Below are 19,205 nucleotides of genomic sequence, written 5' to 3'. Positions count from 1 at the left end.
CAGCAGGGGATAAGCTAGCAGAGCAGGTCGATGACACAGACCCTTGGCCCATGGCTGGGATAGGTATGGCAGCACCACAGTGGCCTCAATCCTAATTGAACATCTGGATAAGACAGGCAGGGGCAGTTCGGACAAAGACTCGAGAGTGAAGCTCGGTCTCTAATTCTGGGAAAACTTTGCAGGAAACCATAGCTGTTCACGCTATTTATTTTTGTTGTTCATTTTTAATTTATTGTGGAAGGGAATGAAAGAACAACGATGTAAGGAGAGAGATGAAATGAATGAATAAAAACAGAGAGAATAGATGAAATAGGTGAAAGAGAAAGCGGCTGCATAGGTAAAACTGTAGTGGATGATCTGTGATGGAAGCTAATCCTGATTACCTCTGACATAAAGACAAGCAGGAAGGTATCACTCACACTCTCTTACATACATTACATACGTTTATTGGTGGGAATAGCACTCCGATCAGTACTTAAGGAAAAGAAGTAATACCACAATGTAAAAGTACTCCATTACAAGTAAAGGTCCTGCATAAAAAACACAGTACAGAAGAACAATCACCAAGTTCAAAATTCTCATTATGCAAATCGGGCCACTTTGAGAACTTGTACTATTAGATGACTATTGTTGAGGTGGCCAATTTAAATTAATTATATACAGTTTGATATTGTAAATTATAAACATGCATCATATTTTATAATTTTATCATATGTTTTTGAGTAGTCTTAATCTGCAAAGTATCAAGTAACTCCAGCTGTAAATAGCCTAATTGTAGTAAAATCAGGAACAGTATTTCTCTATGAAATATGTGAACTGTATTAAAAAAGATTTACACTTAAGTATTATGTAGCATTAAATGGAAATCACCCAACAAGTACAATTACCTCCAAACTGTACCAACGTACAGTGGTCTGTACATTGGTATATTGGGAATATACTTTCCAGCACGGCATCTGTGTATGAGCATGCATACACATGCATGTTTTGTATGAGCTTTTACTTTAGTTTATCATCATTGTGTGTGTATATTTTGACATTTTAGAGGCAACGTTGTCCCCTTGTGGACAAAAGTAGTATTGACTCCTTGAACTTTACATTATATATCATAGTTCCAATAACATGAAGCCAAAAAACTGCAGCAAAGAAGACTTGCGTTGCTTTTACCTGTTAACTTTTATTGTGAAATCTTTAATGTACTCTACAAAGGAGTGCACAGGCCTTACAGAACATGCCCTGCATGCATCAACGTCATAATCTACTGCTATTCTTACAAAAAAAACAACCTGAACATAAACAAAATTTACAAAACTACAATGATAAGTAGAGTAAAAAAAAACATTTTTAAAAATGTTCCCTCATGCTATTTATAGTGAAAATAAATGCCCCCCAAATATTCACAGAAAAAGGCACAATGAACAAAGTATAGGCACAATGTAAAGGCACAAGTGAAGGGTGATGATTGTAGTGTGTGAATAATGGCTTTACACAGAGACAAGCAAGAGTAAACAGACATATAGAAAGATAGTGGGAGACTCAAATGGACACTTTTCAATTCTTGAGCTAACTTTGGAGAAGAAAATGAATACATCAATACAAACAAAAGGAAAAGTGGAGCAAAGGTAAAGTGAGGAAGGAAGGAGGGGGTCGCAGAGAAAGTCATCTCCAGCTCATGACAACGAACAGATCAAAAACAAGAAGACTTGAAAAGGAGGAGTGGATTTTAGCATCCCGATCTAGGTCAGGGGGCTCAACGCCAGCGCTGCCCCTCCCCGAGATCCTTCCTCCCTCTTTCCCTCGCTCCTCCTTTTCTAAAAAAACTGGCAAGGGAAATTCTGGCAGGGCCCTCCCTCTCCCCTCCTCAATCTGTGCCTCCCCCGCTTTCTTTCTTTCTTTCTTTCCCATTCTCTCTCATTTCCCCTTTCTCCTCACTCCCCGCTATTATTTTTTTTATATACTTCTTTTTGCATTTTCCCCAACCCCACCCCCCCCTTCCCTCCTCATGCCTGACACTACTAAATCAGCAGCATGTGGGCTTAATGGAAACCAGACCCTGACCCATTCCTCTCCAGCCTGCAGGCTTCTCCCTTGTACACTTAATTAACTCTACTTTGCTGGATGGAGCAGGAAAAAAACAAGAGATACAGAAAGACAGATACTGCTGCTATGGTTTTACTCTTCACAGGTCGAGCTGAGACGGACACAATTTGTAAAATACCACAACATTTTTCAATTCTTCTTGTTAAGCGTGAATAACCCCCCCTCCTTTATATTTCATCCAAGCCCTGGCACCAGGCGTATATCAATATGTCTCCGCTGGGATTGTGTTTTTAGTGGTGCTGCCTGAACAGTTATCGTGGCTGTGGTGGGAGGAGGGGAGGCTGGAGCCCTTGTGTCTGTGTGCAAAAAACTCTATGTGCCTTTGTTTGGGTAAGTGGTCTCTATGTCTTGGTGTGTGTGTGTGTGTGAACATGAGTGGACATGCATGCACAAATGAGCACAGTTCGGGATTTTTTTGGAGATCATGTGACATCGGTGCATGTGTGTGTGTGTGTGTGTGAGAAAGAGGGCAGACATAATGGGCTCAGTGGGAGACGGGGCGGTCATGGACGCACACAGCTGTTTGACATTCCTGCGCCGGTCGGAGGACGTGCTTTCTTCTGCTAGTGTGTGTGTTTAATAAACACGCACACGTATCTGCAGCGAAGCAACCTCAGCAAAACAAAGACGACAATAAACAGAATCAAAAGTGCAAATTATCTGTTCTAAACAAAAGAAAGGTTGGTTGAGGCACCGTAGTCGAGCATATGGAAGACTTGTTCATGTTAATGCATGTATTTGTGTAGTTGATTTCATAGCTATAAGCACTCATGTTGTGTTGTGTATGTACAGTGTGTGTGCTTCTGTTTGATGTATGTGCATTATCGACTTTGTCTGCATTTATGCTACAAATAAATCATCGGTACAATTAGAACTGATAGAAACGGACATTCCCTAGTGTGTCATGTGTCTTCGACTGTACACATTTAGTGGCTGACACATTTTTTTTAATGCTTTGATGGAATAAACGGGATTTTTTTTTTTTTTTTTTAAGAAATAGAGGTACTTTTCAGACATTTGGAAGGCACAAAGGGAGGCACAGGAGAAAAACTTCAAGGCCAGTGGAGGGAAACGTACACTGCAGCTCCACAGGCACCGACTTTACCACGTTTGCATTATTTCACATGAGCAATAAAAGTTCTTGCAATGAATGGGGCCCAAAAACGGTGACTCATCCTACTGCGCTAGAGCCTCTTTCCACGGCGCCATAAGTCCAAATTTTGACTGTACCAGACAAATGGTGAATACCCGCTCTATCTCTTCTAATTCTGTGCCTCACACCCAGTCCTGCATCGAACGTTTGCAGTGCACCAAGGCCCTAGGCGTCTCTTTGTTCTGCAGAGTCCTGAGGATGGCGTAGACTAGGACGAGGATGCACAGGATGAGGACCAGAGGAACGATCACCATGATCAGGGTCATGACCTTTGAATCGTTGTCGGCCACCATCACGACCACGTTCAGGTCTTTGTCCTCCTCCTCCTCTGTGCTGTCGGGCTGAGAGGATGGGTCTTCATCTGGGTTTGTGTCTTTGTCTCGGCCCCCGTCCGGCTCTTTGTGCTCGTCTTTGCCTCGGTCTGAAGGGTTGACTGGTTTGTCTTTTGGTTCCTGCTCGGTGTCTGTATCGGGCTGAGGGTGGGTGGCTCCCGCACAGCCCATGAAATCCTTCAGGATGGAGCGAGGGTAGCCTTTCTCTGCTTCTGTCTTGCGGTTGTCAAACCTCCAGTAATTGCTGCCTTTGTAGAAATAGGTGTAAGCTGCATGAGAGGAAAATAAAAGAGATTTAAGTCAGCCAACTCATGTGCAATGTTTATAATGTGAATATACTGTTGATATTTGGTGTCTATAGCCTCTGACACCAAATAGGGGGAGGTCAACAGGTAGATGCCGGGGTGAAATGCTTTATAAACATGCGCTTATTCACTTTCTTGCTGATATTTAGATGACACCTTTAGACAGAGCCAGGCTAGATGTTTCCCCCTGTTTCCAGTCTATATGCTAAGCTGAGCATCTTCTGGGTGTAGCTTTGAGAGTAATATCAATATCCTCATCTAACTCTCGGCAAGAAAGTGAAAAAGTGTACTTTTCGGGATGTCGAACTATCCCTTCAAAGCTTTTGGAGAAGTAATATTAGGCTAAATGCCTAAACCATAGACTGTATATAAAGATGGACGACATGACAGCTCCCCAAAAGTGAAGCCAAAACATCTTTATCGCCCCCTGGTGGCTGGCTGCGGTATAGGTCATAAAGCCCGAAGATGGTTTCTGTCAATTTAGGTAGTTCTTATCTGATAAGTTTGGTTTTAATTAGTAATTTTAATGCTATAAGAAGGGGGTGAGACATCATGACTCGCTGACAAGTTGCGGCTGCGCTCGTCATACCGCGGCTCCACCGCCCGATCACTACTACGCAGACTCTGGCTCCAAATTACGTCATAATTTCAAGACGGCAGCTCCGGTATCTGGGATATTTTGGCTTCACTTCTGTACAGTGGGAGGAAGTGGAGACGTGTCGTCCATCTTTATAAACAGTCTATGGCCTAAACACAGCAAAGAGTGTCTCATTTACTTTACCATTGGTCTTGACAAGTTATCTCCATTTTTGTGCAAACTACAATTAGTTAGACATTTGTGTGAAATTGTCATAGTTAGTAAGACAGTGATGTTGACCTTTGACCAACAAATCTAATCAGTTCAGTGGAAGTTTGTGCCAAATTTGAAGAATGAGATATCGCATTCATGAGAATGGGTCGGATGGATGGACAACCTGAAAACATAATGCCTAAGGCCACAGTTGTCGCCGGTGCGAAGCCATAAAGCAGACTCAGGATTCAGGAATGTTTCTTTGGGGACCGGTTTAGTGTTTGCACTTTCCCCAGCATTCCCACATTTTGCACCTAGTGGACTTTTGCAGGGCCAGGGCTGATTCACATAAGAACAATGCCAGACTGTACATAAAATGTGTTAAAATGATGAAACTGCAAGAAAGCAATAAACCAATTAGATGTGTTGCGTGCATGCACTAAGATTTATTTGGCAATGAGATGCGAAAATAAACTCTTCTTGGTCTTCTTCGGGTACATTTCTGGGTGTAAATGTAGCTCTGTAGTGAAAACCAGGCTTGAGCAGAGACATTGGATCAGTTTGGGTGGAGATGAGATCTTACTGTTACAGAATGCATTTAGAGCAGCTATGCGACAAATCTAATTTCCAAAGGAAGGCCGGGCCAACCCTCAAACCAGAGCCCTCATTCCTCCCTTCTCTCTCTCTCTCTCTCTCTCATCCCCTCACCCTTCTCTCTGCTCTGCTTGCTCCAGCCTAACCAGTCTCAAATGTAATTTTTTCCTTCTCTGTCCCATACACACCCAATTTCACCCCTCTAACCTTTCATTCTTTCTCTCCCTCCTCACTCATGCTATTACCCTGCTTTCAACACTGTATGTACAGCTTTTGGGTGTCTGTTGTAATTCTCATAAAATGACAGCTGTGTTTGCTTGATTGAAAGTTATTATGTACCTCCGTCATCGCTGAGGAAGGCTCCTTTGGGTGAATTGGGGATCCTTCCCCATCTGTTGATTGGCTTGGGGAAGTCGCGGTCTGTAGTCCGTGTCTCCTCATTGTATCGCCAGTATCTGCACACAGACAATAAGATGTAATAAGACATATAGAGATTCATACAAAGCCCTGTTTAGATAGGACTGTAATAAAAAGTCATAATGGTCACAAAAAGATTTCTTCTGCTTAATGTCTTAATTCGTCATATTATTTTTTTTTAAATGTGTTAAACTCGTGTTGCATGTATCTGTGTGTTTCTGTGATATACTGTACCTGTCTCCACTGAAGAAGTATGTGTATCCATTGGGCTCCCACCAGATTGCTGTGTCAATCTTGTGTGCGGGAACTCCTTGTCCGTACTCATGTAAGGGCTGTGGGTATCCTGGCACCACGTCAGCCTCCCTGAACACCCAGTATCGATCATCTGCAGGGGCAAGAGGGTAGAGCTGTAATTAGGGCTGTCATAGTTAACGCGATAATAACGCGTTAACGCAAATTAGTTTTAACGCCACTAATTTCTTTAATGCATTAACGCAACTTGCGATTTTTAGGTTGTTGTGGGCTCAGTTTTAAAGCTAGAAAGCTTAATGGATCCATTGGTACTAACCATGTCTTACTAGCGTGTCGGGAAGGAGGCTAAATAACGCTCCAAATTTACGTTAAATCTTGGCGAGGAAAAACTGGCTTGGCCATTTTCAAAGGGGTCCCTTGACCTCTGACATCAAGTTATGTGAATGAAAATGTGTTCTCTGGGTACCCACGAGTCTCCCCTTTACAGACATGCCCACTTTATGATGATACCATGCAGTTTTGGGCAAGTCATAGTCAAGTCAGCACACACATTTGCATAAAGCAAGCATATTTGCCCACTCCCATGTTGATAAGAGTATTAAATACTTGACAAATCTCCCTTTCAGGTATATTTTGAACAGATAAAAAATGTATTAATGCTATTAATTTGCAATTAGTTAATGAACTATAGAGAATCATGTGATTAATCGCGATTAAATATGTTAAACGACTGACAGCCTTAGTTAAAATGTTTGTTACCTGGCTAAGAGAGGGGGAATATGAGAGGAGGTTAATGAGGGAGAGAAGAAAAAGCAGGGAGAAAAAGCAATGGCATATGGAGCGAAAGCGATGGCCAGAACATGTGTCATATGTCGTGGGGTTTACTCACTCCAGAAGAAAAATAGAAAGGACAGGCAAGGTAGAAATGGTTGGCATAACTCTTATTTTCCAAGATTTCCTCATGCGGGAGCCAATTTCTTCTCTAACCCTAACCTTTGGACAGACTTCTCAGCCACTTTCCACCTCCACTGCCAGGGCACTGCTGAATTGCAACATACTGTACTGAACTATAATAGCTATGTTTGTGCACAGGGGCTTCTACTAATTAGTGCACACTTATTTTGAAATGCTGTTTTAATCATTTTGGATTCACATGGGCAACATTTCTGGAGGTTGTGATGCCTATTTACTATCCAATAGTCTTTGGAGAAGACGCAAAAATGTGTTCCTCAAAACCAACTTGTGCGGAAGGAATAATGACAACAAAATACAGAAATAATATTTACAGGAATCGTCCATGAATGTTAATGAGTGTAAGTGAAGTCAGGTCAATAAGGACAATAAGGGAGTTTCTGAGCAGTTTCAAGAACAGAAGTGCTCGCCATCCAATCACCTAGAAATGCAATTCTTGCAGAAATTTCCAAATGTCAAGAGTTTTTGATACCAAATCACAGCATGGCTTTTTCTGTGGTGTTCCTCAAAGTCTTGGTGTCTTAATGTGGTATTTTGGAGGGATTATTGATCATTTTTATCAAGTCTCAAGTGGTAAAATATGGTTAAATTTAGCACCAAATCTGTGTAACAAATGGTATCAACACAAAAAATGCTACAACAAATTATGAGACATAATAGAGCATGGTAATGGTCATCACATACTTCCATCATGATGTTCTTAGCTCTTATATACACAATTTATCTTAAAGAATTAATTGATTCATTCATGTTTATTTCTGATTTATGAGTAGAAAAAACTTGACACACAGTGCTGAGCTTCATCTCAAGTTAATCTGCAGGTTCCCAGCTTTCAGATGATGTACACCACTTCTATGTGACATCTACTGCTGACCTGCTATCTCCCCCTAAAGACCCCACTAAAAAAGACAAAAGCGATATGGGTCTCTAAGGGTTAAAAAATAATCTGTGATCAAAAGCTCAGAAAATCCTGAAAATGCATGACAAATCACCATACTGCCTGATTGTAAAAGTGAAAGCGCTGCAGCTGTTAACATCTGGAGCAGAGAAGGCTGATGCAATCCTCCGCCTCTCTCATGAGGCCTTTTTGGGGCTCAGCTGGGGTGAGTGAGTCGTACTGGGCCTGCAACAGCCGCCACGCTGCTCAGGCTTCACTCAAGACACCCGATGAACTCAGCAACACACACTACAATACACACATGAACTCTGTGATGGAGTTACAAACACGTGCAAAGACACACACAGACTCCGTACTCTCGGTAATCTCCATCTGCAGCCATATTGTCACAATGTTTAAACAGTAAATCATTTATTTTCGTTATATTTCTGTGTGTGTGTGTGTGTGTGCCAGATACTGAGAGTTATAGCTGTGTTGAATTATTACCATATCCTCGTAAGTCACATTGTGTGGAGGAAAAAAATGCTGAGTTTGCGCTATTTCCTTTCAGTCTGACCGGTTCAAATCAAAGCTCAGAATTGTGTTTCACTCCCCATTTTCTGTTTATACAACACACTCTTAAACAGCTCCACGCTGGCTTCAGCTTTGCTTTTGGGGAAAAGTAGCTGAGAGACATTAATAAAACATAAAAAAAGACTCAGTGTGGATTTCCAAGGAAGCTTTGACATAACACGTTGCGCCGTCTGCTCAGCATGTGGACGCCGTGTTTGCACAGTGACAGATTTTATCGGTAATAAACAGCTTTGGCATACCTTTAAAGAAGACAAATTTGCCGTCGTGGCGCTCGTAGGCTGCGTCGATGTCGCTAGGCAGGCCGATCCAGAAGACAGATATCGGCATGGGGTAGTTATCCAGGACCCGGTTCCTCCGCACACGCCAGAACCAGCGACCCTGTAGAAGCAAATAATGATGTTAATCTTGTTATCTTTCATCAAAATGATTTATTGTTCACTTCCTCTTGCATGACTTGAATGTTGTTTTGACTCTAAGCAGGGTTGTGTTAGTTCATAGATTTCTAAATGTCGTTTCACGTAGATCAGGGGTGTTAAAAACGCTATTGACAAGTTTATAGCTGTCCAATTCAAAACAAGCCCTTGAATTAAACACTGCGTCTGCACAAATATGATCAATAACTCTTAACTTCTCACCTTGAACACAAACATCTCCCCCCTCAGCATGGTCACCGTGTCAAAGTCCCCGTCACAGATATCGGGGGCCTGGTTGTCCGGCCGCTTGGGAGGTCGGGGAGGAGCCGGGGGCCGAGGAGGAGGTGGAGGAGGGGGGACGTCTTTTCTAACGTGCGGGGTGACGGGTTCCGGCTCAGGCTGGGACTTGGTGGGGGTGGAGGTGGAGGTGGGAAGGACAGGAGGTGAAGTAGGGCTGGGGCTCGGCTCCGGCCGGGCCGGGGGGTGTGGGCTGCCGTCGGGTGATCCGGGTGGGGGGTCGGTGGGAGAAGTGGTGGTGGGTTCATTTTCGGGGGGAGAAGGGGAGGTGGGGGAGTCATCGTTGGGTTTGTTGTCACGGTCGGGAGGAGAAGTCGGTGGAGCATCACTGGGGAGAGGGGGACCTGAGGAGGAAAAGATGGAGAGCTCGGGCTTAGAACAAGAAAGAGGAACTCCCACAGTTAAAATGGTTTGTATTTCCCTCTCATATTTACACCTAAAATGCAAAAACAACTTAAATCCCCCCAGCATGTCTGTGTGGCATCAGACCGCAATCATTTCTTTTATTCTCCCCTCCTTTTCCCTCTCAATGTCCTCCATCACACAAAGAAAACCTAATTTTCCATTATGTGCCGCGGCTATAAGCTCACTTGATTGACTGTGACTGTGCTGCTGCTCGTTGGAAAAATCAACCCTGCTGGTTGCTAAGAGAAGAAAACACAGATACAGCCGGTTATGTAATATGTAGGGACAGCTGATGGGCTTGAAGACGTATTGAGTTACACTGAGCCAAAAATACTGCTAGGAATATATGAGGGCTGATGCTGGCCAGTGACTCAGCTATCAGTGTGTGGAGAAATCCAGCATCTGCAGCATTTTAACCTGCAATATAGCCTGCAGACAGTGAAAGGTAAACAAGTCTGTTTTCCAGTGTCTTAAAGCAGCATTAGAGGCAATATGACTTCAAATGACTTCTTATGGTCACTTTTCAATTTATGCAATCAGTTGTACTTTCTCAAATCTCTCATTTGATTCTTATTTTCCTTTATTACATAATGGACTCATTCATATACAGTATACTATATTCAAGAGCCTTGGAAAGCTCACTAGCCGATGAAAGGTCTATTAGTCGGCTATTTTCATCACAGGACAAAAAACGTCTGTTACCAGCTGTAATAGTGTCTACGAAGTGCACCAGCACCTTTTCAAAATGAACGCCCCTGTACATTGGCAGGCAGTTCTGTTGATGTTACGGCTTTTAGCTCGGTTTTGGTCTCCACCAACTCCAGAGGGAAATATCCGTCTCTTTAGCTGCTAAATGCTCCACTATGTTCACCAGCTAGTTGCAAACTTTGTCTTAAGATTTGATAAGATAAGATGCTTCATTGTAAGTGCATGTTAAACATGATGGAATTCGGTTTGGCAGCAACCCACTCCACTTAGCAGCATATACAAATGATTTAAAAAAGAAAAAACATACATGGATGTGACATTTTGCACTTATTGCATTAGCAGCAGCAGTTAGGTATTGCACTTGGGACCTAAGTGCTACAGTAGTTGTTTTGGAGAGGGGGGGTTATGGGTTCAGCACCCTGTCCACAGCTGCTGCCACGGAAAAAGCAGTTTCTCAGCCTGTTGGTCCGTGTACGTATGGTTTTGAGCCTGCCTGAGGGGACGGTGCTAAATAGGGGGTGTCCAGGGTGTGAGGAGTCTCTCATGATGTCAGAGGCCCGTCTGTAGAGACGGCACGAGTGGATGTCTCTCAGGTTTGGGAGTGGGGAGCCAAAGATCCACTGAGTCGTTTTAACTATCTGATGCAGGTCCTTCCTGTCTGCAGCGAGTACCAGACCATACAGCAGTACGTCAGGATACTCTCAATTGTCTTGTCTGCTATTTGGTGCTGTGCTGGTAGTGTAAAGTGGGTTGTTAAAGCTTGTTAAACCTGAAAACAGCTGCCTGCTACGGCCAAAAAAAAGAGACTGATGAGAGTGAACCAAAACAGTAAAGCTGCGGACCATAAAATCAAAATAAGGTGCTGAAAGAAGCAAAAAATGCTGTGTAGAGCTGAGGGAAACTGCAGTTAATGTGATCCATTGTTAATAAAAAAGAATAATGATTAGCACAGCTTTAAAGTAAACTTATAAATCAATTTAAAATAAATAAGAGAATAAGAGTTTTGGTTTTACTATATCTTTATATCATTTAGAATCTTCCCATTTTGTTAGATGCTTCATGCTACACATCAACACAGATTTATAGCAATATTGTATTGGTGTATTTAAATATCAAATATTTTAACACTTAGAATTACTTATATAGTATTTCACAAGTTAGTTTGTATTTAACTGACTACCTTTTACTGTTAGGACTTTATGTCTCTCACCTAAAGAGTTAAGGGATAAGTCCACATATGAGAAGCTGCAAAGCTACCGCCCTCATGTATAAAAACCTCTACAAAGGAACCTAAATGTTATTCCTACCAACAAAGTTTATGCTGCGTTAGTCTCTATTTAGAACCCTTCAGATCTCCTCTTTCATCCAATCAGAGCTTTCCTCCAGCACAGTCTTTTATGACTGTTTGATAAAGGGAACTACTGTGTAATTTCGGTCAAAACATTTACCTCACAGTATTTACAGCAGGAACATGTAGTTTGCCAAAACTCTAGTTTACTCTGGTGCAGACGTCTAGTGTACGCCTATCAACAGGACAGCATTGCGTAGGGATGGAAAGATTGGGGGTTTACTGGGCAAACTAAAACCATGTACAACATTACAAAACTGAATTTTTTATCAGGTATGTGATACCAGAGATGTGACCAGGACAAAACGATGGACAGTAAACAAACGCATAAAAAAGAAGCATGTTTTTGTCTAAAGAAAAATAAATCATAAATCAGTCATTCAGTATAAACAATGTCTATAATGAATTTGCAGTTTAAGACACAAATGAGTGTTTTGGCCTCTAATTACAGCTCTTATGACAGGGCCACAGCAGAAACACACACATACAGCACACTCTAATACACACATGAGCCCTTTCTCTAGCCAACATGCACGCACACACAAACGCAGGCACACGCACCCATGCGCTCGCACGCACACGCACAAACACAAAGATGTCATCTGTCAATTAACAGAGCCATCCATTCACGCAGGGAAAGCATGAGCTCATCATAATGGCATGCATGATATGCTGTTTTGAGCGAGGTTTCACTGGTGTGTGTGTGTGTGTGCGCACAAAGCTTCTTTACAAGGCAATCTTGTCTTCCTTTGACGAGTGTCCAGATGTGATACGAGTGTGATATAACCTCGAATTGCAGTTGCCATTCTGCGCTTCAAACTCACAGTGATTTTAGAGTCAAAGCAGTCTGAGGCCAAAACACCCAAAACATGGGAGTTCACGTTTTTTTTGTGTGTGTGTGTGTGCGTCCTCGCAGGGCTGGAACATGATAAAATAATCCAGTTATGTTGGAAAAGATGAAACGGTTTTAGTTGTGGATCCATTTTAGATTTTAATCATTCTAGACAAAGCTGAGTTATGGACATCACTCAGCTGTAATATCATCTGTGTGGAGAAAGGGAAATGGACAAGGACCTTGACCTAATATACTGTAAAGAACAACAGATTTACTTCACTACACAGCTGTAAACATCTGGGTTAGCACATCATTCAGTATCATGTCATTCACATAATGCAATAGCTGATGTAGAATACTACCATGAAAGGTCTCACTGGGTCTCAAGTTATTAAGTCCAAATTCTGTTGGTGGTGGTTTTAAATAACTATTGCAGGGCCCGTTCACAGCACATGCCCGTCCGGAACGGGCCGATTACTCGGCACCCAGCAGTTCTGCTTGCAGTGTTGTCGAGAACCGCGGTATGGCTGCTTGTAAACCAGCCAAGTGTGAAGTTGATTGGTTGAGCGGTTCTTAAGATATGCGAAGGGCAGTCATACATGCATACTGTACACAGAGAGACAGAATCTGCCCACGGCATTTAAGCTAAATTTGAGGGCCAGCTATAGCAAAACTGTATGGAAACATCAACAATGCAAAAAGCTACTTGGACCACAGATGTTCTGTACCAAATTTGGTGATGATTGCTCAAAATCTTTAGTAAGGAGTAGTAAAAAATCTGATTTTGACACAATTTAATCAGTCCAGACGCAAATGGGCATGGTTTATATAGATCGATTCAGCATGGACCCAAATAATCCAGAGTTGTTTCTGAGACTTCAAAAGTTACAGGCCAAAACGTAAAGTGCATTTGCTATAGCGCCACCGTCTGGCCAAATTGCACCACATTGGACACTGCACTCCCTTGGGTCCCCAGCAATACACCCGCCAAGTGTGAAGTTAATCGGATGAGCGGTTCTCGAGATATGCGAATGACACACAGACAGACAGATTCCTTACTTTATAGTTAGATAGTTACATATAAATATAGTGTATCAGTACAGTGTGTACTTCTTACCGTATATGTACTGTATTCCTTGGATGTCGTCCTCATGTAGCGTGAAGTTGTGTGTGTGAATCCACTGGTAGAAAGGAGCCATTATGGCGCTGGGGTTATCTGAGTGCTCCAGACCCAAAGCATGACCGAGTTCATGGACCGCAACCAGGAAGAGGTCTATACCTGCAGGGACACACACATATAGTATGAACATAGTGTGTATAGTTGTCAAACATATGTGTGTGAAAATGACAACAACAAATCAGTGGCTGCTACTTTTGAAAAAGTAGTCCCATTACAAGTGGTCACACAACGCCAGCTATTGCTACTTACTAGATTAAATAGAATATAAATATCATAAATGAATCAAAGAGGCATCATGTCTCATTAATCCATGACGCTGTACAGCTTGGAACGTTTCTGAAACACACGATATGAGTTATTCCCCCATTTTGCAACCCTATAAAGATGGTACCTATCCCAAGCTGAAGAAAACATTTCGATTAAATTAAGATAATAAATTATTCTAACAAGCTAATCAGCTGGTTAGACTTTATTAGGATGGCATCACAGCAAGCTAATGAAGACCTCAAATTCTTTCATGCCAGGAGAGACAAGACCACAGATAACCAGCTAATGGTTAGAGACATTATCCCGTTACCAGAAAGTCACAGGTTCAATTCCCACAAGAAAAAGAAGAATCAACCCACTAACCTTTAGGGTTTTGGTTGTCCAGTGTCCAAGGCTCATCAGCATCAAAGTGTGTATCCCCACCGATTCCTGGTCCGGGGTAGTAGGCGTGAGCCAGCGACCCTCCCTCGCCATCAAACAATGACATATCCCCATGGAAACCAGAGGCAAACAACAACAGGATGTCGGCGAGCTCTGCCTTGCTGCTGTTGATGCTGACGTTGTTTTCAGCAGGTAACTCCTCAAAGGTGAGCGGCGTGACCCGTCTCCACGTGTCAAAGGCCTTGCGGATAGCCTCGTACGTATGCTCCACGCCCAGCGAGGAGGGGATGTGCTGGTTCAGTATACTGGAGCCAGAAGAAAAAGCATATTAGAGTTGGTATGTTAAACATTATGCTTTGTTGTTGATCTTATTTTTGTATTTCAGTGCTATGAACCTGTAAGTGATGTGGTCTTTGCTCCACTGCTGTCCAGTGAGAGCGTAGCGCTTCTTCCTCGCGCTGTCAACCATATCCTCCGCTTTTCTGTCTGGGAGGCCACAGCGAGGCCGACGCATGGCCCTACACACACACACACACACACACACACACACACACACACACACACACACACACCATATTACGATCACACACACACACACACACACACCATATTACGATCTGTTAGCTGCAAAAAGTGACTGCAGCTCGACAAAATGCAGCTTGTACAGGTAGTATAATTATCATTTTCGCATGGCCATCAACTCAATCTTTATATTGTTTGATATAGTTTGTCCGTTGCACTCTGTTAGGGGGTCGGCAAAATTATTTTCTAGAAATTACAAAATTGTGCTGTATCATTAAAAAGCACATATCTACAGATGGGGACCATTTGCACCAATAAAACAAGCATATTGTGCCCATCACTTCCACCCATGTTAGCTTTGGGGCAAATGGAAACTCTGATACAATGTGACACACATCGATAAGTCCATAATTTTTATTTTTTTTTAAAGTCAGATTTAGACTGGTAAATTTAAATATATGGATTTATTAGCACTATGTCTTGCGACTGTTCCTTTTCTGAAAGCTTTTAAGATCAATTACTTGAAACGTAGGTCATAAATGCGGTCAAGTTGTGTCCAAATGCAATTTGAATAAAATCTCCCTCTGTTTAAAGGTATATAAGTAGTATTAACATTCAATAACGTTGCAAATTTCCCAACTGTGGGACTAATAAAGGATCATGTCCTCTTATCTTAACATGATTCATACTGAAATGTGTTTCTGTTTATCACTATGAAACAGGTCTGAACCAAGGTCACTGTTGAATGTGAGGATATGACACAATAGCCTGACTAGCCTCATTAGTCGGGATGCGATATAAGCAAAATCAAACTATAATCCAAACCTTATGGGCATAAAAAGTTATTACAAGCTGGCGCTGTTTCAGCAGCCCCTGGTAATAAGAACACATTATTCTGACAATGTTATTATGTGATGGGGGAAAAGCCAGTGCTCTGAAACAAATTGCTTCAGGATGCTTGGTTGCTGAGTTGAGGTTTGTTGCCCACAATTCTGAGATGACAAACTGAAATTTGTGGCCATCTACCATTCCAACTATACAATAGAATGAATAAAAACATAAGAAACTTCATTTAAAGAAAAAAAAAAAATGAAAATAAATGTAAAATGAATTCCTACAAAACATCAAGATCCCTGGATTCAGTTTGTGGTCGCTGCACACAAATGTTAAGTAATGTTGCGTGTCTTTGAGACCAAAATCCTGCAGAATAAAAACCACTGCTTTCAGAACAATATAGAGCTTACACAACAGTAGCGGGGTCCATCTCTCCAGTCACCTCCAGGCCGTAGAAGCGCTGCATGTCGCTGATGGCTTTGGACAGAATCTGAGCCGACTGCATGGTGGACATCTGACTGCTCGCCTGAGACAGGTAGCCGAACTTACGAAGCCATGCCTGTGAGGAGAAAGCTAGAAGTCAGTTTTGCGTAGTCTAGCTTGGGAAAAGTTATGTTTTTGTGTGTGATGCATGGTGTAAATATATGTGCATGACAGCTACAACTGTTATGCTTAATCCACTGTCTAATGACTGGACAGAGCATCTGAGGAGTTAAAAGAGAAAGCAGAGATAGAAACCAGATGGCTTCCATTAACATTACGACATTCCTGCTCTCTCATTCCTGCTCCTTCTCCTCACTGACAGCCAAGATGCGGAGAGGAGAGGAGAGGAGAGGAGAGGAAGAACTGGAAACAGGAAAACTAAAAGGACAATAATTAATCTGTATGTCACTACCGTAGTACACAAGATAAACAGAAAACGCTGCATGTGTAGAGCCAACTTCAAGTGATGTTAAAGGGCTGACAGTGTGGTGCTGAATCTCCCCTCTTTGTTTCATGTTTGCTGACAGTGAAGTTGAGCGTGTTGAGCCACGTAGCCGGGCAAACAGGATGAATCGGATGCTCCTGGGGGGGGGGGGGGGTTTGGAGTTCTGCCCTTTGAGAAGCCTCAGCAGCAGAGCTCAAAAACAACACAGCAAGCCCTCTCACACAGCTGGATCATAAGACTCATACTCTCATGCATGTACAGGATGAACACTGGCCACAGGCAAAACACACACATGCAACTCACAGACTCATCATGCGTTGCACACACTTAGACATGTCTGCATAGCATGACAAGTCTCAACCAATGTAATATTAGAAAAATGACACGGCAATTCAACCTGTTCACGGCAATGAAAAAACGTAACTTATTTTCTTACATTTTAATGACAATTTGCTCGGAATCATTTATTATCAGGGTATTGCATTTGGCAAAAATGATAACTTCCATCCATCTGTAACTGGTGTATAAACAGTTAGTGAATGATTGATAGCACAGTATCTAATAAAATCAGTGCGTTATATAGAGCATTAATTAACTCTTTATACACTATGTACACATATTCACAGGGCAGTTTAAAATGGTCTAATGAAGACATCACTAACTCAAGGTCAACTCACTAGACTTCTTCCAAATCTCAATCTTCATAAGCAAATAAAATATATTGAGTTGTCGCAGGAGTGAAGAAGAGCAAGTATTCATACTGATATAAACTATAAAGACATATTTGATATACACCTGTATTACATTATGTTGTTGATCATTCATTATCTGTTCATACCCCAGCTATGGAAGCGTCATACGAGAAGTTAAAAGTGCTGAATACATCAATAAACACTTAAAATGTCCTTACATCTGCTCACAACTATGTTATAGTGTGTTAAAAACAGTTTATCCATTATTTACATTATGCTTATAAATGCTAAAAGCAATAATGAAGGCAATAAACAAAAATATTGAATTATTTTTCAACCATACAGATGACTTTTACAATGTTGTAATACAATCTCACTCCTATCACTAATGATAGATAGATAGATAGATAGATAGATAGATCATTTTGCCCTCTTTCCATGTGTGTACCACATGTACTGTGTTGTTTTTTGGAAAAAGGTCAAAAGGTCAAATTACATCCCAACCCACCTGATGCTTTGACCAAAACACACATGAAGATCTGAACTTATTATAACCTGCTTATGAAGAGCTATAAATCTACAATAAATTGCATACAGGTTTACCTCAGACAATTTTATAGAAATATTATGATAAATTCATAAACTATTCACTACTACCAAAACAAATTGAAAAGTGGTGAGTACCCTGACCCACAGACATTACTGTACCTCAGCACTGATGCCTTCTTCCTCCGGGACAACATCTGCTGCTGCTGCTGTGCTGCACAGGATCAGGCACAGTAAGGACCATAATGTGATAATGATCTGAGTCCAAGGTTGTTTGGGTGCCATCTTCTTCTTCATGATGTGCTGCCCGTGGAGCGATGAAGATCAGCCAAACAACTTCCACCTCCAGCAGAGGCAGGAATACAGGACAAAGTGCCGTAGGACTTCTTCTCTTCTCTCCCTCCTCTCACATTTAATCACAAACCTCCGCAACAAGTGATGAGCTATCTGCTCATTATTGGAGTTTAGAACGTCAGAAAATGCTACAAAGTGTTGCGCAAATAAAGGTGCCTTTACAAACCCTCGGAAAAACAAGAATCAAGATGAGACTAATCCATTCCCGGTGGCAGGCAGTCCGATTTGTCCTCCCGGGCCAGCAGCAGACTCATGGCTCATCCAAAGTGCTCATACACAGCAGCTCCTTTCATGCATACAGCTAGCCCTGTAGCCGGCGGGCATACAAACTAGACCTTGCCCCCTTTCCGACGTCCACAATGGCTGAGCAGCAGCAGCAGCAGCAGCAGGGAGCTGCAACAAGTCCTGCAACAAGTCTCCCTCCACTTTATGCCGACACGGCACTCAGCATTTAGCGAACGAAAAAGTGCCTCTCCAAGTTAAGTTTCTTGAACTTGCTGCGAAATGTTGCACATGACAAAAACAACAACTCAGAAGTGCAACAAGGCTCAAATATCCCCTCTGCACTGTTTTTGTACCAACGTACCTCTTCGACTTTTAACTCGGAGCATGAACGCGTTTCGTAAATATGTGTTAGACCGCCATCAAACAGCTGTGTGGTATCTGTCTGATAAAATATAATAGTAGTGATTTCAACTGAAGAAGAAAAGAGGGCCCTCCTTCCTCCTCCTCATCCTCCTCATCCTCCCCCCAACACCCACCATTCCCACATCAGAGCGTCAGTGCGCCATCTGCTGTTCTTACAGGAAACTACAGTCAAATATGAGCTGCTGGTCTTCATGAGACACATATGTAATATTATAATATTTTAATGTGTGAAGGCATTTTATTTGATTCAGCATCCTCAATTAAATGGTGCTATTTTTCTTTTTATTGTGTTATTAAGTGATTACAAAACAAGTGAAGACATGTGCAGGGACATATATAAAAAAGACCAAAATATATTATACAGAGAAAGACAAATAAAGTACAAAAACAAAACAAAACAACACAAGGGATAAAAGCAGGTTGAAGAATGTGTGTGTGTGTTGTGGATAATGGGTGTGTGT

General features: G+C 42.0%; 1 protein-coding gene across 1 annotated transcript; it reads right to left on the bottom strand.

The window, feature by feature from the left end:
• Nucleotides 1-1,157: 1,157 nt before the first annotated feature.
• On the bottom strand, nt 1,158-18,800 carry mmp15a (matrix metallopeptidase 15a). Its single transcript, XM_074631923.1, has 10 exons — nt 17,905-18,800; nt 15,987-16,135; nt 14,616-14,738; nt 14,203-14,525; nt 13,510-13,671; nt 9,022-9,440; nt 8,626-8,764; nt 5,926-6,076; nt 5,614-5,729; nt 1,158-3,854 (listed from the first exon to the last, which is right to left on the bottom strand). The coding sequence occupies exons 1-10, from the start codon at nt 18,037-18,039 to the stop codon at nt 3,376-3,378; spliced, it is 2,196 nt and encodes a 731-aa protein (XP_074488024.1). The 5' UTR covers nt 18,040-18,800; the 3' UTR covers nt 1,158-3,375.
• Between the last annotated feature and the right edge of the window lie 405 nt (nt 18,801-19,205).

Source organism: Sebastes fasciatus, chromosome 4, assembly GCF_043250625.1.
Source record: "Sebastes fasciatus isolate fSebFas1 chromosome 4, fSebFas1.pri, whole genome shotgun sequence".
Lineage (NCBI taxonomy): Eukaryota > Metazoa > Chordata > Actinopteri > Perciformes > Sebastidae > Sebastes > Sebastes fasciatus.
This window is presented reverse-complemented; position numbering and strand designations above follow the sequence as displayed.